This window comes from Strix uralensis, chromosome 21, assembly GCF_047716275.1.
Source record: "Strix uralensis isolate ZFMK-TIS-50842 chromosome 21, bStrUra1, whole genome shotgun sequence".
Lineage (NCBI taxonomy): Eukaryota > Metazoa > Chordata > Aves > Strigiformes > Strigidae > Strix > Strix uralensis.
In genome coordinates, this window is record NC_133992.1 from 6,581,687 (window position 1) to 6,605,324 (window position 23,638).

The 23,638-nt window shown below is 41.3% G+C and overlaps 1 protein-coding gene across 14 annotated transcripts in view; it reads left to right on the forward strand.

The window, feature by feature from the left end:
* The window catches only part of SPTAN1 (spectrin alpha, non-erythrocytic 1), a 52,127-nt gene that overhangs the window by 27,870 nt on the left and 619 nt on the right, over positions 1–23,638 (forward strand). For 4 of the 14 annotated variants that reach the window (XM_074891057.1, XM_074891054.1, XM_074891058.1 and 1 more), the window contains 34 exons: positions 992–1,190; positions 2,432–2,536; positions 3,319–3,342; positions 3,690–3,725; positions 4,998–5,045; positions 5,709–5,800; positions 6,194–6,338; positions 6,461–6,642; positions 6,819–6,918; positions 7,056–7,253; positions 7,384–7,530; positions 8,053–8,156; positions 8,291–8,453; positions 8,886–8,900; positions 10,669–10,800; positions 11,156–11,293; positions 11,654–11,758; positions 11,980–12,188; positions 13,024–13,144; positions 13,302–13,423; positions 13,972–14,104; positions 14,545–14,643; positions 14,840–14,999; positions 15,225–15,301; positions 15,464–15,673; positions 15,926–16,222; positions 16,708–16,820; positions 18,049–18,066; positions 19,889–19,951; positions 20,947–21,001; positions 21,496–21,692; positions 22,088–22,141; positions 22,588–22,734; positions 23,055–23,202. In XM_074891057.1, coding sequence (XP_074747158.1) covers positions 992–1,190; positions 2,432–2,536; positions 3,319–3,342; positions 3,690–3,725; positions 4,998–5,045; positions 5,709–5,800; positions 6,194–6,338; positions 6,461–6,642; positions 6,819–6,918; positions 7,056–7,253; positions 7,384–7,530; positions 8,053–8,156; positions 8,291–8,453; positions 8,886–8,900; positions 10,669–10,800; positions 11,156–11,293; positions 11,654–11,758; positions 11,980–12,188; positions 13,024–13,144; positions 13,302–13,423; positions 13,972–14,104; positions 14,545–14,643; positions 14,840–14,999; positions 15,225–15,301; positions 15,464–15,673; positions 15,926–16,222; positions 16,708–16,820; positions 18,049–18,066; positions 19,889–19,951; positions 20,947–21,001; positions 21,496–21,692; positions 22,088–22,141; positions 22,588–22,734; positions 23,055–23,202 — 4,156 coding nt within the window. The remainder of the gene's footprint in view (positions 1–991; positions 1,191–2,431; positions 2,537–3,318; positions 3,343–3,689; positions 3,726–4,997; positions 5,046–5,708; positions 5,801–6,193; positions 6,339–6,460; positions 6,643–6,818; positions 6,919–7,055; positions 7,254–7,383; positions 7,531–8,052; positions 8,157–8,290; positions 8,454–8,885; positions 8,901–10,668; positions 10,801–11,155; positions 11,294–11,653; positions 11,759–11,979; positions 12,189–13,023; positions 13,145–13,301; positions 13,424–13,971; positions 14,105–14,544; positions 14,644–14,839; positions 15,000–15,224; positions 15,302–15,463; positions 15,674–15,925; positions 16,223–16,707; positions 16,821–18,048; positions 18,067–19,888; positions 19,952–20,946; positions 21,002–21,495; positions 21,693–22,087; positions 22,142–22,587; positions 22,735–23,054; positions 23,203–23,638) is intronic. The other 10 variants (XM_074891059.1, XM_074891064.1, XM_074891056.1 and 7 more) reach the window with 5 other exon arrangements.

Below are 23,638 nucleotides of genomic sequence, written 5' to 3' on the forward strand. Positions count from 1 at the left end.
GTTGCCGCTTTTAATTGCTGTAGTAGACCAATGTGCAATCTGATTCGGGGTATAAAAAACCCCATCCACATGCAGCTAGAGTGTCTCATCTTCTGGAAGACATAAAATAGGGTAACAGTAAGAATGGGTCTTAAGGGTGTGGCTTTTCTGAATGCAGGTTCTTTAAAAACAGGCATTATGCATTGCTAAAGAGATCTGTAATTCAGTATCAATGACTAAAACTTCTGATGGCTTTTTTCAGCAGTAGCTTGGGAAAGGTCTTGTAGGAGCATCTGTGTCTAGCTGGTTACCAGGAATCAAATAGGAGACATCAAGTTTTCTTGTGGTTTTAAATAAATGGCTGGTCTTTTGAGGTTTATTTGCCCATTCAAACCAATTTAAACATTTTAGAGGTTTTACTTGGCAATTATTCTAATGTAAATGAGGAGTAATTTCACTGATGATGTTGGGAATTCCACAGATTAAAAAAAATGGTGTAATGAGTTTCATGGATTTCCTAGTTGAATATAGTTGTGTTATCAAAGAAATAACACCTTTTTTTTAAAACATTCAGCAGATTTTGCACTGAATAATGGCTAGGTAAAACATTTGTGTCCAAAAGCTGGGAGGCTAATGGATTTTAATAATCTACTGGCAAACTTGATGTACTTTAGGAAAATACCTCTTGGAAAGTAAGACCCTATGGAGTCATTCCTGCACTGCAGTGCTGCTGTAGCTTAAGAGCCTGCCCTGCCCTGAGCTGTGATTTGGGTTTGCTTTTGCCCAGTGAAGTGTTGCATGTGGGAGATCTCATTTTGGTGTGCATATCCACATAGAAATATGTACAGTTTACATTTACCTAATTAGGTACAAATAGATCATTCTGTAGAAGAAGAGCGTATAGACTGCAGGGATTTCCCACATCTTTGGTGATGCCAGTACTTGGTAAATTACTGTGACTCTGCTCAGTTCAAACTGACTGTCCCCTGCTTTCCTTTTCTGCATGTTCCAGGTATCACTCTCTTCTTGAGCTGGGAGAAAAACGTAAAGGCATGCTAGAAAAAAGCTGCAAAAAATTTATGCTTTTCCGTGAAGCTAATGAGCTTCAGCAGTGGATCAATGAGAAGGAAGCTGCACTCACAAATGAGGAAGTGGGTGCTGATCTGGAGCAGGTGGAGGTGCTGCAGAAGAAATTTGATGATTTTCAGAAGGTATGTTGTAATGCTGCATAAGTGTGTGTTTGTTTTGGCCTTTCTCTTCAGGCTTTCTGATCTGTGATAATTTTTTGTAGCTGAGCATAGATGAGAAGGAAACATGGCTTTGATTGGAAATAAAAAGGTATATATGCATTTCTTTGTTTTGTGAGGATGGAGAGAATCCCACATTCAAAAGTCTTCAGTTAGATTACCAGCTTGCTACACGCTTCCCAGCTCCCAGAGAACTCAAGCTCTCTTTCAACACATTCAAATACAGAATCTGCCAAGCTTTGGAGGAGTTTCATTTTGTGTAAAGCATAACCTTCAGTTAGGCTATTCCTCTTCCTTTTTGTTGAAAGGAAAGATGCTTTTTAGTTTCCATCTGTGGAGTTTTTCCCAAGATGTGGAAAAAATAATTCTCTGCTTCAAAATGCCGGTAGGCTTTCGGTTTTATTTTTTTCTCCCAATCTTCGCAATACTAGTTAATTTATTTTTTTTTTTCTTTGAATGAGGTGTGAAAAAATTGCTTGGGCAGATATATTTATTCTGTTCACTTTGTTAAGATACTAAGCACTGAAATGCAAAGATGTCTGACCTTATACACTGGAAAAGACAGTGATTTGACAGTTCTGTGGACATTATCGTGTCTACAGCTTTAAAGCTGGCTAACAAACAATTGGAGCCAACCTAGTATTGTAGGTGAGAAGATGATAGCAGTTACTGGGTTTGGGTTCTTCTAAAATAAGCTAATGGTTGAAATTAAAATGTGTCACCTATTAAAATTCAAATGCAAGTTCTCCACTATTTCTTTTCTAACCAAGTTCCCTTTCTGCTTTATGGAAGCCTCTCTGTCTATCTGTTTGGCTGGGAGCATTTAAGTGTCGCAGTAAAATGCCTTTTTAATTCGGCCTTTTAGCTAATTCATGCAGTAGTATGGATGATAGCTTTTGATCTTCTTGTTCATGTTGTATACCTGACAGTTTAAAAATGTATTCCATTCCTGGTTGTTAATTAACTTTCGTGTGGAAAGCTGATAGCGTGTTTCTTTAATCCATTGCTGCTTGGCACTGGCAGCTGGGGTTTCTTGGCATAGACTCTCGTGCATTGTATAGTCACTGGTAACTGTAAAGGTCAAATGTGCTGAATTCCTGCTGTTCACAAACCACGTACTTTCTGGCACCCCTGGTGTGCCAGCTTGTTCCACATGTTTTGCTTGTGTGAATGTTAACACTGTGATATTTTACGGTTCTGTGCAGGATTTAAAAGCTAACGAGTCACGTCTGAAGGACATAAACAAGGTTGCGAATGACCTGGAGTCAGAAGGGTTGATGGCAGATGAAGTGCAAGCAGTACAGCAACAGGTCCAATTTTTCTATGACTTAGTCTTTTGCTTCTCAAAAGGATTAGACTTTCTTCCTTTCTTTTGTCTGTTGTCTTCTGCTTTACGTGTCATAGCAGGATTCTGGCTGTTCATTTTTCCTCTCTGGTCTGATAATACTGCTATTTTAACCGGAGATACTTAATGCTGCTTCTGTAGTGTGGCCATCACAAGGGTACCCTTTGAATTGTTTCTTTTTAAATAGTGCTATAGTCAGCTGCACCGTTTAGAGCTTTTTTAGGAATGGAAAGTCTTTTAAAGTAATATCAAAAGTCATGGAGAATCCATGCATTAGCTTTGCTGCTTATAAATTTGAAATTTCAGCCTTTATTTCTTTGCAGGAAAAATGGTGAGGAATGCTAGGGGAAAAGAGAAATAAAATAGAGCTCAACTTACAGTGGAGGGGTTTTGTGGGTTTTCTGGTTTGTGTTTTTTAGTAATATACTTCTTTTTCCCCCCAGCTTTTCACATACTTGTGCTATTTCTGTAAATAATTCTATCTGGCGCCAACAGAATATTCAAGCAGCTTATTTTCTGAGCTCTAAGATGATGCATTGCAGTAGATGGTTGAGTAGCCAAACTCCCATTTCTGCTACACGTTTATGTTGTGTGAGCACTGTTTGGCTTAATGACATCCTGGTAACCAGTTTGTAGAAGAAGGATGGAAGCATATCTCCTGCTATCTTCCCTTTCTCAAAAACAGTAAAAACTTTCTTTCTGTTAGAAAATAACAAGTTGTTTCTGTTTGTCCTTTTTCCTTTTCAGGAAATCTATGGTATGATGCCCAGGGTAAGTGTTAATTTCTGAGATAATGTGGCATTTATAACAGGTTTGGGATGTACAGGTAGAAGTTCAGCCATAATTGTAGTTCATTTCCATGAAGGAGCTCAGTAATGACTTTGAATGGACATAAAAAGATTATCTTATCTTTGATCCCTTTATTTCCTGAGTGGCTTACCCCACGTCACAAATCAATGCAGAGCAGGATAACCCAAAATGATGGAAATACTTACTTGTAAAAATTGATTTACTCTGTTAAGGACTGAACATGGAGAAATTTCAAAGACTTTTAGTATATTCTGATAGGTTTAGATTTTGCTTCCTATTTAAAGTTGTTTCTTCACATTTTCAAACAGGATGAAACTGATTCTAAGACAGCCTCTCCTTGGAAGGTAGGTGTCGTTGCTTAATAGCACACAACGAGAAAGTAAAACCAGAACTACAGCACATCATCTTTTTTAGACTGTACACCTTCCCATATGCCCTTTTTTCTTTTTTTTTTTTATTCCCACCCTTTTTTTTTTTTTTAAAGACTGTTGACAAAGTGATTTTAGTGGTGTCCTAGTCTCAGCAAGTGTTTGAATTGGTATTGGTTTAGGGTTAGTGACTTTCATTTCGCTTTGCTTGTTTACTTCAACAAGTGTGTTACAAAAATTTGTTGAGCATTCAGCATGAATTCACTTTCATATACTTGCATACAGATTCTCTCAATATATTAAGATGTCACATAGGTACTACTCTGTTTTAAAAACAAAAGCCATCTAGGCAAAGTTGAGTGACTACGTCAGCTCTCTGTTTGCAGATATGAGAATAGTTATGAGATTTCCAACAGAATTGCTCTAGCTGTAGGAATTTCCAGCAATCTATTTTTTACCTTTCTGCTGTAAAACTCCATTTTGTTTTGAGTTTGTACTGTAAGACCGATTCCAGTTTTTATACCAATGTTTTTGGGTATTACATGGCCACTAGATGAGAAATGGTCCCTGTTCACTTAGCATGAGTTCTTTTTTTTTTTTATGTAGCGAGCAGAAAGAAATGTTTTTATTCCTGAAAGTCAAAGCCATTTATATCAATATTCCTTTAGTAAGGAATATGGTGTATGTGTATAGCAGTATCTTTGTCTTCCATTATTCATCTCTAGCTCGTTTTCTACAATAGTTAGAAGAAGCCTTTCTCCATTCATTAGTGGCTTACAATGGAATAGCTGTCACCTGCTGATGCACAAAAATATCTTGAATATTTTTGATGTTATCCAACATTGTGCTTTTCTCTAGTATTTCATTCCCATGTTTCATGTCTTGTAGCCACCCTCTTAGACTCAAAGCTGCTCATACATCTTTTAAGCTGTGCGAATGTGGGAAAACCAGCTAAGTATGCAGTATTTTGACAGCATTATAGAAAATGCAGCCATGTCAACAAGAATTGGTGATTTTTTAATTTAAATAATAAAATCCAAAAATTCAGCAGTTTCCCTTGAAACCTTAAAAATCTAGGGTGTTTGTTTCCTCCTACATCTCGTAGACCTGCCTTTTACAAAGTCTGTATTTTGACCTAGGCCAAGTTATTACGGATTTTTAAGGTGTTTTCTTTCAGTCTGATTTTGGCTCTGATTGGTTAGAGTTGAGTTTAATGGTACATTTTTTTATTTCTGCCTTTTCATACAGTCTGCACGTATGATGGTACACACAGTGGCAACCTTTAACTCAATCAAGGTAATAATACAAAAAAAACCATCTTTCTGAGCTGATTTGAAAGCTGGGAATGGTTTTTTACCTTCCCTTTCCATAGTCTTTGTTTTTCATTACTGTTTATAAACCGTTTGAATCAACTTATTGACAGAAGTATTGACATGTACAGCATTTGCTTCTCAGGTTACATCAGTATCTTATTATATACATAAAATCATTTGGTTTTACATATTCAGAGAAACCCTTCAAATTATTTAACTAGGCTACTTGAATTTGTGCATTCTTCTGGAATTAAGCAGAATATAGTAACCTTCACCTGTAGCGAAAGGCCAGTCTTGACTTTTTATTTATCTTACTGACTGCTTGATGAAGTTTATATCCTGTAAAAGAAAGAAGTGTAGCTATTTTAGGAAATCTTCCAGCATTGCTATTGAATATTCTCAGTAGACCCCTGAAATAAAGCCTGTAAGAACGGAGGTGAAGAAGGGGTTGTTGGTGTGTTTGCAAATGTCAGCAGAATAAAGAAGGTGCAGATAAGCATAGTGAACAAAACGTTATTGGTTACTGAAGTTTTCTGTTTGACATCATAAACCTTCAGTGAGTCCAGCACAAGAGTTTCTTATGTGAACAATGATGCCATGAAACTGTGGTCTGCAATATCAGTGGGGTTTTTTGTTTGATTTGCAGGAACTGAATGAACGCTGGAGATCTCTGCAGCAGTTAGCAGAGGAGCGAAGCCAGCTGTTGGGCAGTGCCCATGAAGTCCAGAGATTCCACAGGTGGGGTCTTTGCATCGTATTTGGTCTTAATTCAGTAAAATGCTTGTCTATTAAGAGTTCTAAAACATAGTGGGACCTGTTCTAAACAAATCATATTTCAACCCCCAGCTTGTTCATTAGAAGTTAGACCACCAGTGGTCCAACAAGAATTCTTTATGTTCTTCCTAGAGAAAGAAAGACTTGTTAACATGAAAGCATGGAATTGCTGCAGGCTTGGGAGGTCTGGACTACTGTCCTATTTTGCCAAAGTTCACTTGGGTCGTCTTGGGAAATAATTTAATAGAACCATCAACTACATGAGCTTGTCAGGAACTTGGTGACCTGCTGGGTATCAGAGGTCCTAGTATGACCTCCATTTTAATTCTCTTTTTGCCTTCCCCTCACTCAAATCAGAGATGCTGATGAAACAAAAGAATGGATAGAGGAGAAGAATCAAGCATTAAATACAGACAACTATGGACATGACTTGGCCAGTGTGCAGGCTCTGCAGCGCAAACATGAAGGCTTTGAGAGAGACTTGGCAGCTCTTGGAGACAAGGTAAGATTGTGAGGAGGACAAAACCAAAAGCTTTTTTTTTTTTTAATCTAGCAGAAATGACTGAGCTATAGAAAAGATCCTTTTTGTCTTCATTGTGTTTATTCCCCTTTCTCTAATTTTAGGTGAATTCTCTTGGTGAAACTGCCCAGCGTCTGATCCAGTCACATCCAGAATCTGCAGAAGATCTCCAAGAAAAATGTACCGAGTTGAATCAGGCTTGGAATAGTCTGGGAAAACGTGCTGACCAGCGCAAAGAGAAACTTGGAGATTCTCATGATCTGCAGCGTTTCCTCAGTGACTTCAGGTAAAGATGCTCTTCCTCCTGCCCCCAGTTTGCCTGTCTGGTATATTATTAGTGAAGTATATATGGCTTATTGTTCCACAGGAATATTTCTGAGGAGGTTTCAGAAAAGGACTGTTTTTCCTGTTCTGGCTTAATTCAATGGAGGAAGGGAAAAATTCTCTATTATGTGTTCACAGGGACCTTATGTCTTGGATCAATGGAATCCGGGGCCTGGTCTCCTCAGATGAACTTGCAAAGGATGTGACTGGAGCTGAAGCTTTATTGGAAAGGCACCAGGTATGTGGAAGATAAGTGTGTGTCATAAACATCAACAAACATTTCTTTTTCTGACGCTTTCCATCTAGAGTTCCAAAAATAGATCAGTTTCAGCTCTGCTGTCTGTTTATTTAGTAACACATCTCTGTACCTTGCAGGAACACCGCACTGAAATAGATGCAAGGACTGGCACTTTCCAGGCATTTGAACAGTTTGGACAACAACTTCTGGCTCATGGACACTATGCCAGCCCAGAGATCAAGGAGAAACTGGATATTCTAGATCAAGAACGGACAGACCTAGAGAAGGCCTGGGTCCAGCGCAGGATGATGCTAGACCAGTGCCTAGAACTACAGGTACTCTGCTGCATTTCGAAAAAGAAAAATAATTCCTTCTTTCGTAAGAAAGTTTGCTCTTTTGTAGTGATGAGCAGTGCTCTTGGTCTGTCTTTCTTATGCTTTAGAGTTTGTTTTTTTTCCTCTCTAGCTGTTTCATCGGGACTGTGAACAAGCTGAAAACTGGATGGCTGCCCGAGAGGCTTTCCTAAATACAGAAGATAAAGGAGACTCCTTAGACAGTGTGGAAGCACTTATCAAGAAACATGAAGATTTTGATAAGGCAATCAATGTCCAGGTGAGGAGTGTAGCTGAAATAAGGGGAAAATGGTGTTGCTTTTCTTATGCAGAATATTCACAAAAGAAGCTACTACCATGTACAGTTTCTAGTGTTCAGTTCTAAATATTCAGCCATTTGGGACTTGCTGCAGAAGTTTAGAAGCAGCTAATGCAGATGGGGATGTATTTCACTGCCTACAAACAGTGTAGGAATAGTGACTTGTATATGTGTAAATCTCTTACTCATTTGAAATTATTTTTTCTTTATTTACAACAGAAAAAGGTGTATTTTCAGTTTCTTGTAACAGGAAGCTGCCTGCTTTTAAAGTCCAGAAGATACTTTTTTTTCTAAATGCCACAGGTGAAAGATGTTCTGAAGTTGAACTCTCCAGTCCTGCAGAAGACAGACTTCCTTCATGGAGTCACATTTACAATAATGTATATTTAAAGAAGAAAAAAAAGTCTTGTTCTGTTCCAGACGTTGCTCATCACTTGACTTTAAGGAACCACAGTTCTAATTTATGACTTCTGTTTTTAATAGGAAGAGAAAATTGCTGTCTTACAGTCTTTTGCCGACCAGTTGATCTCTGCTGATCATTATGCAAAAGGAGTCATTGCGAACAGACGCAACGAGGTTCTGGACAGGTCAGTGTTGCCCTGTTAGGTGGGAAGCACATACTGACTGGAAGAGAATGCTCTTCAGCAGCATTTTGTAGCTGTTAATGATGCCGTGTGCAGTCCTAGTTTTTCATTGAATGTCTGTATTTGGTTGCGTACAGGTGGCTTCGTCTGAAAGCTCAAATGATTGAAAAGAGATCAAAGCTTGGAGAATCTCAGACCCTCCAGCAGTTCAGTCGTGATGTGGATGAAATAGAAGCTTGGATCAGTGAAAAACTCCAGACTGCAAGTGATGAGTCATATAAAGATCCCACAAATATCCAGGTGAATATGATTCTCAGCTCCAATACTCTGGCTTGAAAAAAATATGCTCAGGAGTTCTTGTTCGGTGATAACAATAATACACCATGTTGGACATGGTCTCCGTTTAACAAGGAGAAAATGGAAGTTACATTATGCATGAAAGGAGACCCAAAATAGAACTCACTTGGTAATTATTGATGCATTTAATTAATAAGATACGTGATATCTGCAGCAGCAAGTTTCCTGAAGAAACTCCTGAGTAGCTATTCTGTCTTTGTCCCAGCATCTAGATAATAAAATAAGGAAATAGAGTTCTTGGGTCTCATCTCTGTCATGTTCTAAAATGCAAAGTCTCATTTATTTTTCAGTGTTAAGGAATAATTAAAGTTACCTCTTATGTTTTAATACTGGTTTATGAATGCACTGAACTACTTCTCTCGATCTGTTTTATAGCTTTCCAAACTGCTGGTAAGTAGTTTGGACTAGCCCTGGTATGTGAATTTGTTTTCTTTGTATAGCTTATGTGTGAGCACAAGGTCTGGTTGCAGTCTGTTGCTCCATCCGTCAGCTCATGCAATCTCTCTGTTTTCTGTTAGTTCTTGACCTACATCCAGGTACAGCTATTGATCTTCATGTGATGGATGTGGCTTTTTTGTTAATGCCTATTCAGCATCATTTATTTATGTATTCGTTTTGCAGGTGTTCTGCATGATCTGTTTAATTTGTGGTGGAGTAGTGATGCAGTTTGGTGGGGTTTTTTAGGAACTGACCCATGGAAAAATGGGTTTCTATCCTACTTTTTCAGAAATTTGGCTATTGGGCCTGTCATCCTCCTCTCTGGATCTTCAGTGGTGATGATTTAACACATGACATAACGCCAGCTCTGTTAGCTTGTGTTTGTAGAACCAAATGCTGAAGATGGAGGATTCAATAAAGTTATAGACCTAGATAGCTTAGTTCTTGCAGCAGTAGCGTAGAAGGGAATAATACAGAAGGAACACTCCAGAAAAAGTTATGTACCAGATGGCAAGCTGACAGGACTTGGAAGAATCCAAAAAGTGGAGTAAAATGAGGATATATGGAAGGAGAAGACAGAACAGAGAAAGGGGAAGGTGACTAGAGGAAGAAAGGAAGGAACTGTTGTTTGTCACTTTAGGCTGTGGTACATTAATTTTTTAAATTATTTTTTAAGTTGAAAAAATCAGAATTTTATATTAAACCAAAAAAGCTTGTCTGGGATTTGTTGTCATGGTAATTATACGGAGATACGCAATTGGCAGCTTTTTAATTGAATTTTACATGTTGTTAAATCTAGCTTTGAAGGATATGTTTTTATAATCTCAGCCTTCAGGATTAACAGTTCCCAAAATAAAGCAGTTCATGCAGAATTTCTCATGCCAGCACTATAGTATTTTCCATCTTTTATTTTTAATCTAATATTTCCTTTCATTCCATTCTCTCAGGGCATTGTAATACCCATGTCCAATGTTACTAGCATTTCCAGTTAATACTTGTAAATTCTGTCTTGTCATTTTTGTGCTATTGTTATCTTGCTGGTGGGTGGATGGATCATGTATATATGAGAGAGAACTGCATACTTCCTCCCACACCAAGGCTCCTATTGTTCTCATGGTGCTCTCAACTCAGCAGAGCAAATTTTTTAACAAATAATTCAGTTATTTTTATAGAGGTGGTTGATTCATTAATGTATAATGCAGCTGTGTATGACTGACTAATATCAAAACTGTGCAGAAAGCAGGCTGCAGCAGTGATTTCTCTTAATTACTTAAAGATTAGGAAGGGGAATAGAAATTTGTGAAATTACTATAGGAGTAGAAGGGATGATCTACTGTGCTTCTGCTTAGGGTATGTATCATATTGCTGCTTTTCAGAGGTGATGGCATTGAAATGAGAAAGCTTCACTTGAGTAACAGCTAAGCTTAATGCAAGGAACATTGCATGGGCATGTGTAAAATGCAGATGTTGCCCAAGTTATATGTATCAGCTCTCCAAGAGTCTTGCCAGGTCAAAGCTTGATGTTTACTCAGATTAATGAGAGCCACTATTTGAGTGAACAATAAGTATTCTTACTGAGAGAGAGAGAACTTCTTTAGAACAGGCTATATGCAAATTTCTTTATGTATGTCGACAACTCTTGTGCTGTCCTCTTGGCCCATGAGAACAATTTAGGAGCCCTTCATGCAGTCTCTAACAGTTTTGCTTTTATCATATTCAGAGCAAACACCAGAAACACCAAGCCTTTGAAGCTGAGCTCCATGCCAACGCGGATCGGATCCGCGGAGTCATTGATATGGGGAACTCACTGATTGAAAGAGGAGCATGTGCTGGCAGCGAGGATGCTGTGAAGGTAGATGCAACAAGTCTTAGAAGATTTGCTTAGCTTTTGCTTTGAGAAGTGTTCGGATAATTGGGGGAGGAGACTGTCCCTCAAAACCAAATCTTGTTTTATAGAAGCTTTTCTATTTCAACCATGCAGTAGAAATCAGGGTAATCATTCTGCTTTGTTCTCAAGGATGAGAAATTTTCCAATCCTACAATGGGGATGTAAAAGTTGAACTGAATGATAGCTAGGCATCATGAAACAGTGACTTTGTAATCTGCATATCTGGAATCAACAGCCAAGCTTGCATCAAATTCTGGTTTTGCATTATCAGAACTTATGTTTTTAGTTTGTAGCATTTATCTTTTCCATTTTGTAACAGGCACGCCTAGCTGCCCTGGCTGACCAGTGGCAATTCCTGGTACAGAAATCAGCAGAGAAGAGTCAGAAACTGAAGGAAGCTAATAAGCAACAGAATTTCAATACTGGAATCAAGGACTTCGATTTCTGGCTGTCGGAGGTAACTGAGATTGGGATTATTGACTTGCAAGACCTGTCTTTCTAATATTTGATTCCTTTTGCTGATGTTAGATTTTGTGGAGCACAGTCTGCCTTTGAGCAAGTCTAGATTTATTCTGGAAAAATCTTCATTATGACTAAAAATCTTGTGGGTGTTTTTGTTATTATTTATAAACAATAAGGTGAGAAGCATATTTGTATAGAATCTGTTAGGAATTAAACAGGTGATGAGGCCAAGATTTATCCACGCTGTAGAAAATTGAGAAGAGAATTAATTTGCAGAATTTTAAAGACATGATAATTTCAAGGGGTTTGTGAACACAACTCATTCTCCATCCCCTTTTTCCTTCCCTACCCCCAGGTGGAAGCTTTGTTGGCATCTGAAGACTATGGGAAGGACTTGGCATCGGTTAACAACCTTCTGAAGAAACACCAGTTACTGGAAGCTGATATATCTGCTCATGAGGTACTGCTTTCTCTTTTAGTTTTGGAAGATAAATCATAGTAATCAGCAAATTCTGCAGATACCACTTCAATACATGCTGCAGATATACACTTGCTGAAACATGTTTTCTTAATAAAAACTGTGACTCTGCACAGCAGTCAGATTATGATTTTTATATTGACATAACAAACACAGAAATGAGATCCAAGCAATTCACGTGCTTTTTCACCCACGTTTTCCAGGATCGTCTGAAGGACCTGAACAGTCAGGCTGATAGTTTGATGACCAGCAGTGCTTTTGACACATCCCAAGTAAAGGATAAACGTGAGACCATTAATGGGCGCTTTCAGAGGATTAAGAGTATGGCAGCTGCCCGCCGGGCAAAGCTGAACGAGTCCCACCGTTTGCATCAGTTTTTCCGTGATATGGATGATGAGGAGTCCTGGATCAAGTGTGTATTTTGGAAGTTCTAGGCTCTGACGTGGGTGCATGTGCTTGCAGCCAGCTTGCTAACAGCATTCATAGTCTGTAGTATGGGTTTATAACTTGCCCTTTCCACAAGTATGTGGAAATCAGTACAAGGAACCACCTTTGCTCCCTAGTCAAGAAAAACTATATTCAAAACGGCTTCAGCGCTAGCTGGGGTGTGGCTTCTTATCTACAGTTTCCTTTGGTCAAACCCCAAGAAGGAAAACTTTGTCCTGGAAAAACTAACGCTGTTTAGACCTGGACCAGATAATTGAAATTTGACTTTACTCTTTCTGGGAAACTTCCTAGCGAAAGTTCAAACCTTACTTTTTCAGTCTGAAGTACTTTTTTTGTGTGTGTGTGTGTTCTACCCAGCTGTAGTAATTAGTCAAATGCTCTTTCCATATTGGTGTTAGTATCTTGGGAGGAGGGAAAGAAGTGAGCCTGACTGAAATCATTCAAATTAGAGAACTTCTTTTGTTGTGCTTGTAAACTAAAAAAATAGCATTGGACAACAGCGGGTAAACTTTACAAAAGGTATCTATCTTCTTAGAAGGAAACCAGTACAGAGAAACTCTTCTCCTTCAGAGAGAAATGATGGGGCTTCGGTCGCATTCTTTCTTTCCCCCACGTTACTCCTGAATGTGCTGCCAGGAGCTAGCTGCTGTTTGCAGTTTCTTACATCCAAGATTTTTGTGCTGTGAGGAGCATTTCCTTATTGGCAGTGCTTTGTTGTTGTGGGTTTTTTCCCTTTTGTCAGTTTTGACCTTTAGAAGTAATTACAAATTTTATCTTTCTCTCCTCTCTCTTGATTTTAGAGAGAAGAAACTGCTGGTTAGCTCAGAGGACTACGGCAGAGACCTAACCGGTGTGCAGAACCTTCGGAAAAAACACAAGCGCTTAGAAGCAGAATTAGCTGCCCATGAACCTGCTATCCAGGTAAATGCCCCTCTCCTTGTCAGGTTTCTCTGTAAACAGTGTCTTTCTTGCATGTGGCAAATATGGAAGCCAGGAATAGGTTTGCTAGCATCCAAATAGAATGCATAAGAAGAGAGCAAGTGATGTTCCATTACGTGTGTGTTTCTCTGCGTTGCAGGGTGTTCTAGACACTGGTAAGAAGCTTTCAGATGATAACACAATCGGAAAGGAGGAGATACAGCAGAGACTGGCTCAGTTTGTGGATCACTGGAAAGAGTTAAAACAGTTGGCAGCTGCTAGGTATGTGAGACATGTTCTTGTAAAATTCAGTATTAATTAAAACAGTCATATGGACTCGTCATGACCAGATTTACTGAATTTCAGGGGTTTAGGGTGTGGGTCATTAGTAATATGATGTAATAGCATGTCACTGACGACAGACTCTTAGACTATTGAAAAGAGTTTTAGTGATAATGTTCCTCAGTAGAAATGTGAGTCTTTTTTTGAGGTGTGCTGTGTTAAGCGTTTTCTGGCACCAGTTGGAAACCATAGACTTGAAATTAACTGGCCTTAATCCACTGTCAGGATATTTTTCTGAATCGAAGCTTTTGGGACAAAATGATTAATTTTAGTCCTTCAGTAGCTGCAGGCTTTGTGGCCCAGTGAATTTCTAGAGCTGTAGACATTGCAGCCTGCTGCTGGAGAAGCGAAGTATAAATGATGGTGTGTTTAGGGTTCAGTCTCTGTACATTCTTAGTTTTTTTGCTGCTGTAATTTGTTTTTACATCTTGCATCTAAAAGCCATAAAGCAGCACTGTGACTAAGTTTACCTTTCTCTTCCCATACAGGGGTCAGCGTCTAGAGGAGTCTCTGGAATACCAGCAGTTTGTAGCAAATGTTGAGGAAGAAGAAGCCTGGATCAATGAGAAAATGACATTGGTAGCCAGCGAGGATTATGGGGACACCCTTGCTGCTATCCAGGTATGGAGAAAGTTGTCAGCTCTTTGTAGTTCTTGTTGCATTATTGTTGGTTAGAGCTTAATGAACCTTTTCTTGAACTGTATTTCCAATTTAGACGTTATTGTTGGTTCCTTTTGAAGGCCTACATTGTAAAAAACATGAATTAATTTCATAAAAGCATCCCAAGTCTGTTATTTCTTGTAGAAATTACTTGCAATTTGATGTAGCTTTGCATTTCTTGACCCCTGACGGGCAGTCCTGGTTAATTCAGGTGCCTGAATTTCTACTGGAAGTCAATGTCAGTCTCCTTTTGTCCACAGAAAAACAGCAAGTTGTGCTAACCAGCTAAGATTAGTCGTTTTTGTCGGAAAAAGTTTATGCTGATATAGAACAATAATTTTTTTTAAATTTTTAATAAGTGGTGAGAAATTATTTTTAAAAATTGTCTCTCGTATTTGCAGGGCTTGCTGAAAAAGCATGAAGCATTTGAGACTGATTTCACTGTCCACAAAGACAGAGTGAATGATGTTTGTGCTAACGGAGAGGATCTCATTAAAAAGGTGAGCATAAACTGGTAAAAAAAAAAACCTCTTACTCTTTGCAGCTGAATAAGCTTTTGGTGTTAACTGCTTTCAAAGCTATTTCTTGGACAGTGTTTGTACATTGAGAACAAAATATTTCAGTTGAAGTCCTTGCTCTGTCACCAACTTAAGATCATATGGTGTTCATTACTTTTTTTTTTCTCCTGTCATGTAGAACAATCACCATGAGGAGAACATTACTGCCAAGATGAAGGGCCTCAGAGGCAAGGTGTCAGATCTGGAGAAAGCAGCTGCTCAGAGGAAAGCCAAGTTGGATGAGAATTCTGCCTTCCTCCAGTTCAACTGGAAAGCAGATGTAGTGGAGTCATGGATAGGTATGTTCTGTACTGGGGCACAGTACCCTGTCACAAAGAAACTGAAATGCTCCTTCCTTTCAAAAAATCTCACACAGCTGCTTCTCTCTTGCTGTTGCAACGAGCAGACCTAAACCCAAAGTAATCAGCAGTGCTATACCTGATTTATGCTTTTGGGGTAACCTCATTTGAAGTAGAGGGAACATTTGAGACAGAGGTTTTTACTGAATTTGTTTCATTTTCCAGGTGAGAAGGAAAACAGTCTGAAGACAGATGATTACGGACGTGACCTCTCTTCTGTGCAAACGCTGCTCACCAAACAGGTTAGTGCTAATGCTGCTTCCACCCCTAAGTGTGGAGAGGGCAGGTGAACTCTTCTGGAATAGACAAGGATCTGGTATTTATGTTTGAACTATATGCAGGAATTTGGAATGCTTAAATAAAAATACAATCTAAAATATTTTGCTCTTCTTTTAATGCTTCAGGAAACTTTTGATGCTGGACTTCAAGCTTTCCAGCAGGAGGGAATTGCAAACATCACTGCTCTGAAAGACCAGCTACTAGCAGCCAAACACATCCAGTCAAAGGCCATTGAGGCTCGACATGCTTCCCTGATGAAACGCTGGAATCAGCTACTTGCTAATTCTGCCGCCAGGAAAAAGAAACTCTTGGAGGCTCAGGAGCATTTCAGAAAGGTGAGTGGCCAAACCACGGGGCTGCAAAAATCTAATTGTTCTCTTTTGAAGAAAACACTTGGAACTTCTGTAGCTTTTTCATTTGCAGCTAATGATCATGGAGATCCTGGAGACTTACAAGAATTTTTTTTAACGCTTGCAAGAAATAAGTAATAAAAGCAAACTATCACTGATGCATGTTAATTCCAGATCCAACTCATAGAAATTTGCATTACTGCAAACTGAACAACTGGATTGTGTTCTCTTTTCAAGGTTGAGGATCTGTTCCTGACTTTTGCAAAGAAGGCATCTGCCTTCAACAGCTGGTTTGAGAATGCTGAAGAGGACCTGACAGATCCTGTGCGCTGTAACTCACTGGAAGAAATCAAAGCACTGAGAGAAGCTCATGATGCTTTCCGTTCCTCGCTTAGTTCTGCCCAAGCTGACTTCAACCAGCTGGCCGAGCTTGATCGCCAGATCAAGAGCTTCCGTGTAGCCTCCAACCCGTATACTTGGTTTACTATGGAGGCTCTTGAAGAAACCTGGAGGAATCTGCAGAAAATTATCAAGGCAAGTCAGAGAGAAAGACTCATTTCGTCGTTTGTGACCTTTCAAGTCTTTCTTGGAAGCTGTCCTCCAAGATAATCAGTACAAGAGTTTGTCACTACATACACTACAGATGGAAGTATCTCAGAATTTCTGAGCAAAGAAGAATTTCCATTAGCTGTAAACTTGTGCTATTGTCGGTTGTTTTCATGGTCTTTCATTTGCAGTCTTTCAAAAGACAAAGCACATGTGCCTCCCTTCCTAACTATAAAATAAGTCCATGCTATGCAGTAGAGTAACTGCTGGTTCAATTCCAATGCTCAAGATTCAGTAGGAATGTTCTGTTGTCATCTGAGATGATTTTGTCTAGATATCCAGGACATGCTTTGAGTACTCAGTCTTGTTTGGAGCTTTAGAACCGTGCTGGTATGCAGCTCTTAGTTTTTGCTTTCTATTACAGAATGAGGGCAAGCACACTATCTCTGAAATTATTTTTGTTCATTTCTCAGGAACGTGAATTGGAGCTGCAGAAGGAACAGCGAAGGCAGGAAGAAAATGACAAATTGCGCCAGGAATTTGCTCAGCATGCTAATGCTTTCCATCAGTGGATTCAGGAGACCAGGTATAGTTTGTCTTCCCAGGAGCTGCCCTTAGAGAATTCCTCAGCTAATATTTGTATCCAGGATACAAAAAAACTAATATTTGTAATGAGGAAACCTTAGAGCGGCCTTCCAGTACTTAAAGGGGCTACAGGAAAGGTAGGAGGGACTCTTTATCAGGGGGTGTAATGACAGGATGAGGGGTAACGGTTTTAAACTGACAGAGGGCAGATTTAGATTAGATCTGAGGAAGAAATTCCTTCCTGTGAGGATGGTGGGACACTGGCACAGGTTGCCCAGAGAAGCTGTGGCTGCCCCCTCCCTGGAAGGGTTCAAGGCCAGGTTGGACGGGGCTTTGGGCAACCTGGGCTAGTGGAAGGTGTCCCTGCCTGTGGCAGGGGGTTTGGGACTGGATGATCTTTAAGGTCCCTCCCAACCCAAACCATTCTGGGATTCTGTGATCCATCCTACATCTCTGTGGTCTAAGTTGTAAATGTCTCCTGCTGAAAAATGGCTGTTCAGGACTTGTTCGTTTGCTGGAGCTGGGATTTGAGGGAGGCCCTGTTAGCCACAGGGAAGAAGTCGTCCCCAAAACACCAGACTTCAAAAATGTTTATGTTTCTGAATTAATTTTCCTGCAGTAATTCCAGTTATCCAAGACTTCACTCTGGTCCAGTCATTCCTGACTTAGTCTGCAGCACAGCTGGGGGGTGGGGAACAAATAGCTCCAAGCAGACTGTGTGAAGTGCCAGTGGCGTTTCTGTTAATGCTCCTTTTGTGTTGCATAGTGTATCAGAAATGTCACTAGAATTTCAGTAGAGAAAGAAACTGTGGAAAAAAAGCTCAAGACTACTTTGTAATCACTTACCCGGGGTGCTGTTTAATAATATCCTTGCCTAGGGAGAGGGAGCAAAGATTTAACAACTGCATTAAAAATAAAAAATCTCAAGAATTGCTGTGAACTGAACAGCATGTTTCTAGAAAACAGAGGTAACCGTGCTCACAGTGCTGTTAGCCAGTTCTGACGCACTCGCGTTGTGGGTCAGAGGAGGTGAGTTCTGTTTTCATGTAATCCTGTGATTCTCTGTCTCTGTGTGTTTACAAGTAGTTCTGTATGTGTCTTCATGAAACAATGAAATACAAATACGATTTTTAACTTTTTGATGTTTGCTTCCCACCCAAATCTCTGTCCCTCTCTTACTGTCTTGTCTCTGTCCTGCTGCCTGATGTTTGGATCTTCACATTCTACAGGACTTACCTGCTAGATGGGTTAGTATTGAATTTTATATCTTTAAAAATTTGGTGATGTGTTCTGCTCTGTCTGTGTGTTTTCTTCTGTCATTACAATGCTCATGAAAGCTGCACTGAAACCCCTTTTATTTGAAAAGAGCAATCTCTGGCTGAGGTGCACAGACACAGGAGACAAGATTTTGGAGTAAAGTATAAACCAGTAGAAACATAACCATTTCCCAGTCAAAAGCAGAAGAAATTATTAATGGGTAGCCACTGGCATACCATGGAAGTCCAAACTTCTGTTCTTGCTTTTTCTCTGAGGGCTTGCACAGGAAAAGGCTCTTAACGTGATGAGATATGGGAGAACACAGAAGGGTTTGCCTTTGGAAAACAGCTGACATTTTTAGTTTTCCAGCATTCAGAGACTTGCTTAGTGAAATAAACTTTTCCCTTATAACTGTTCTCAGAACAATTAAAGCTCCAAAGTATTGACTGTTTTTGGTAAGGAGGAGGCAAGATTCCTATGAAGAGGCTTTACTGAAATTATGTATCTTAAAACTCCGTAGCATGTAAATATGAACTGCCCATTTTTTAATCTGCTGCGTAACCAGGCCCCACAAGGATTATGTCCTTGATAGGAGGAAACAAAACCTTCCAACGTGAACCTGTGAACTTGCCTGGGTTGGCAGGCCATTTGATGCCTGCAGTTTTAAGTCCACTTTGTGTCCCTGGGAATAGTTCTGATGAGGACGCATGCTGGTCATTTGTCCAGAAGTGGAAAGGAAATAACAAGATCTTTAAACATCTTCAGACTGCCAAACCCTCTCAGAGTGTGTCTGTCCATTTAAATTTCCTCAGTATTAAAAGTCTGCAGCACAATGGAAGCTTTGTAATAAGACATAATGTAAAAGGCTAACAAATAGCGTATGGGCCTGGCGCAGAGGCCTGTGTCCGCCCTGTGTAAAGTGCTGGAGCGGTGGCAGGGGCCTCTCATGAAGAGAGAAGGCTTTTCATAATAAAAGGGTGGAATCTTCGCAGATAACTATGCTTCTTATTTGCTCTGTAATGATCACAGTGTCTTGTGTTCTGCTGTTTCTGCCAGATAAAAATCATTTGCCCCATTTTTGTTGTATAGTTTAATGGAACCGAGCAGATTTTCCTGGAACGGATGCTGAATTCTCTGCTCCTTTGTAGAGTAGTGTTGTAGATTAGTTCTGGTATCCAAGAACGAGCAAACAGAAAGAAGCCATTTACTAAAAGATGTAGGGTCAGGGTTCAAGATCACCATGCCAAGCTCTTTTGTTGAACAAATTACCAGAAGGCTGCTGATATGCCAGGCAGAATTTGACCTTAATTCTGCGTGAATAGATTAAACACGCAGATTTAGCTGAGAGAGGCATTGGCTGTGCTTAGCCTTCCTTGGCAAGAGGGCAGGCAGAGCTTCTGAGAAGTTTCGAGATAAAAGTTGCCATGCGTACACCTTGCTTTTCAGTGTGCTGTAGCTGCTTGTGTGCGCCCGGCGCTGCCTGGAGGAGGTTTTCTTTGGGGTGGGGAGGAAGAATTTGGAGTTTAGGAAGAAGAATGCCTTTAAAGAATCTGTAGATGAGTTAACTGCAAGACTTCAATTTGTCTCTTAGTGAGATTCACTTTTTGTGACTTACGCAAAAATAGTAACAGATTTTTGTGTATGTGCAACCAGAATTTGAATATTTTTCTTTAAGTACTTGCTTGAGTTTGCTGCAAGGTGGTGCTGGCTTGGAGTGTGGCTCCACTGCCGTGGCTGTGTTTGGGTGTGCTCTTTCCTCTGTTCTTTCTTTCTTCCTTTTTGGAATTTACTTGGTTTCTTTTCTTTGACTAGCATAGCATATCGTCGTGTCATTCGTGTCTATCAGTATGAAGTTGGGGATGATCTATCTGGAAGGTTTTTTCCTCTTATTTTCTTACCTCACTTTGGTTTTCAAATGCACTTTTTAATTCCAAGGCTCGCTTTCCTTCCAACTAACTTTCACGGCTTAGAGATGCTTGGAGGTTTGTTTCCCTGTTGACTCTTTCCACGGTTGGTTCCCAGCTTCCTGCTCAGGGTTCTGGGCGTGCGCTTCATCTCTCCAGGCGTGCACTGAATCTGAGCCTTAACCCTGTGGTGAGAAACACCCAGATGTTTGGTGCATTTTCATTGCTACAGAGTGATTCAGAAGCTTCTCAAGAAGCTCAAAAGCATGTAGGAGGATAGATTTCAGTGGGGACAAAAACCTGGTTTTAGTGATTTAAATATCAGCGACTTAAGTTTTAGGGACTTAAACACCCCTGAGTCAAAGGAGAGGACAGCCCACCTGCACAGCCCAGCCCTGCTGTCGATGCAGGTCGTTCATTGCTGCTCTGTAGGAGAGGCCTATAGTTTTCTGCAGAGATTATGCCCTATTAAAATTACTTTTAAACCAAACCAGTAGTTTTCGACAACTTTTCCCCTTATTTTATCCCCACGTAACACACCTCTGTAGAGCTCCTGTACCTTACTGGCAAATACAGCCCATCTCCAGTGAATCACCTGTAGTTGGTGTGTGCGTGTGTGTGCTGGGCACGGGGAGGGGGTGGGACTGCACCAAGTTTCTAATTTCATTAGGTCCAGTAAAGCGGGTGCTTTGGATCTGGCATGAAGTGTGGCTGCTGATCATGTTGCCTTTCAAATGGGGCTAGAAATTAACTATATAAAGAAACAAGAATCAAACGAGATGTGCACGTGTCAGTCGGCAATAGGATGAGTCAGAATAAACAAAACACAAAAACAGTGTTTAAATACCTACAGGAGAATAATACTGCTGTAAGGATTTTTAATTTCAAGGAAGGACTGTTAATTTCAAGCCCCACCTGCCATTTTTGTGGGGTTGGTGCTCTTTCTGACTGTGATTCTGTGTTTAGGTCCTGCATGGTGGAGGAATCGGGAACGCTGGAATCGCAGTTGGAAGCTACTAAGGTAAGCAATGCTCAGCGGCTGCTGAAACACCTTTCCCAGCTGATGACTCGGGAACACAGGCTGGGAGTGGGAACACATGTGACTGTACGGGAAAATCTGAATTGGTTTTACACATTCTGAGTACTGAGGAGACTTTGGGGATTCTCTAATTATGTATCTGTTGTCTACGTACATCACAAGCCGTTAAACAACACAGATGTAGTTTTCCTTTTTGTTCTTTTTTCTAAATGAGCGGGGTAGGGCAGAGAGGATACAGTATTGCCAGCACGTTTCCTAACAAGAGGGGTTTTTTGACTCAAGAACTGCTTTGCAAGCCCTGTAGTGTGCATGAAGAGGAACGTTGGCTTGAATATTATTTTACAAATCCCAGTATACGTATATATTATATATGAAAAAGAAGAAGAGTAAAACCCTTCCTCCCCTGCCAGCCTGTGTTGTAACTTTTTAAGGGTTTTTTTTGCACTCCTCCATTTTTCTCCACTCCCTCCTAACAGCGCAAGCACCAGGAGATCCGAGCGATGAGGAGCCAGCTGAAGAAGATCGAGGACCTTGGAGCGGCCATGGAAGAGGCACTTATCTTGGACAACAAATACACGGAGCACAGCACCGTGGGGCTGGCCCAGCAGTGGGATCAGCTTGACCAGCTGGGGATGAGAATGCAGCACAACCTGGAACAGCAGATTCAGGCTCGGTACTGCCAGGCCCACGTGCAGTGTGAAGCCGGTGTAACTGGGGGGGGTAGAGGGCAGGAGACAGAGCTGCCTGTGTCTGAAAACAAACCTTGCACGGTCCTTGCTGACGAGCCTCTCCTGTGCTCCAACTGACGGGTGGAGCGAGCTCGTGAATCCCCCCCACCTCCCGGCCCTCCTCAGAGGGATGCTGTTACCAGTTTGGAAGTAATTCCCGTTGGCCGTTAGCAATGACAAGATCTTAGAGGAATTGATTTATTCTGTCGAGCTGTGGTGATGTCACGTGTTTGCTCGTTTGTCTTCACCTTCCGCTGCGGACGCTGGCTCGGGGCAGAGGGGCTCCAGCAGAGTTCCGCGGTTTGGGAGCTGTTCACGAGCTCTGCTGCTTCCTTTTCAGAAACACGACTGGAGTCACGGAGGAGGCCCTGAAGGAGTTCAGCATGATGTTCAAGTGAGTCCCGGGAACGCGTGCCAGAGGAATGCTTGGGAGCTGTTCCTGGCACGTGGATGGCTCCTGTTGACAGGATTCCCCTGACCGATCTGGTTGTAGCTCCTTTGTTGTCTGCCCAACTTTGCGCTGAGCTGCTCCGCGCTCTGCCAGATGGCAGGAGCCTCCAGAGCCCCCCGCTGCTGGCAGCCAGCGCCACGCCAGAGCCTCTCCTGGGCACGCTCGCTGCAGGAATTCCAGCTGGCATTACAGCCATTTTTTTGATGCTTTTTAAGCAAAGTAAAAAAATTTGTCCTTATGTTTTATGTATGTTAGACGGGGACTGTTTATTCCGTCAAGCTCATTTATCCAGAGTAGTGGGCTGTTATAATCTGTTCTAGTTTTCAACCCACTGTGTAGCTTTTGATACTCAACAACTGACACTTAAAAAAGGGCTTTTGTGTTTTTAGGCACTTTGACAAAGACAAATCTGGACGACTTAATCACCAGGAGTTTAAGTCTTGCTTGCGCTCTCTTGGCTATGACCTGCCGATGGTTGAGGAAGGAGAACCGGACCCGGAGTTTGAGTCTATTCTTGACACTGTCGATCCCAACAGGTACACGAGTTGCACCTCTTATTTTTCTAGTGCAAAATATTGTATCCGTATCCCTTGGGGAGGTGGCTGCAGGGTCTCTCACAGGCTGAGCCGTGCTTCTGCTGGGGAGAGGCTTTTCACAACACTTCCTGTGCAAGTCTCAGTGAAGGTAGGACTGACACTTGTGAAGAAGAAATTCACTTCAGGAACTGATCTGGTGCTGACAATCTCCTGCGTTAAGCCCTTCACTCCTCCCAGAAAAGCCGCAGCCCCTCTCGGTGGGTGTGGAAGCGCCGTGCTCTGGCTGTTAATGGCTGTTGACACGCTGTGTTTCCTGGCAGGGATGGGCACGTCTCGCTGCAGGAGTACATGGCGTTCATGATCAGCAGGGAAACGGAGAACGTGAAATCCAGCGAGGAGATCGAGAGCGCTTTCCGCGCCCTCAGCTCGGAGGGCAAGCCCTACGTGACCAAGGAGGAGCTCTACCAGGTGAGTGAGTGCTGCTCGTGGCCCACCTGGGAGGAACAGGCGGAGGCTTTGTGTTCGTAGATCATTAACAATGACCAGCGCTAATTGCTTGGAGGTTCATGTCACTGTAGAGTCAGTTCTGAACCTGCCAGGGTCTCCTCTGCAGCAAACGCAGAAAGGATGGTAGCAGCCCTGCCTACCCAGCTGCCTTCCTGCCTCTGGGGAGGAAGAGGAAAAGCTTTAACCGCCAAAGAACTACTTGGGCTGAGTAGAACAAGAGCTAGTCCAGGGCCTGGGAAGGGAGCGTGCTCCCTGTGTCTGTCCTGAGATACTGCTGCTTCCTTCCATCGCTTGGGAGACTAGAGGGAGATGTTTCTCCAGACAGCGATTCAAAGGAGAAACTTAAGCCTAAGCTTAGACAGCAGGAACATCTCCTCCCTTTCCCGGCCCTGCCCAG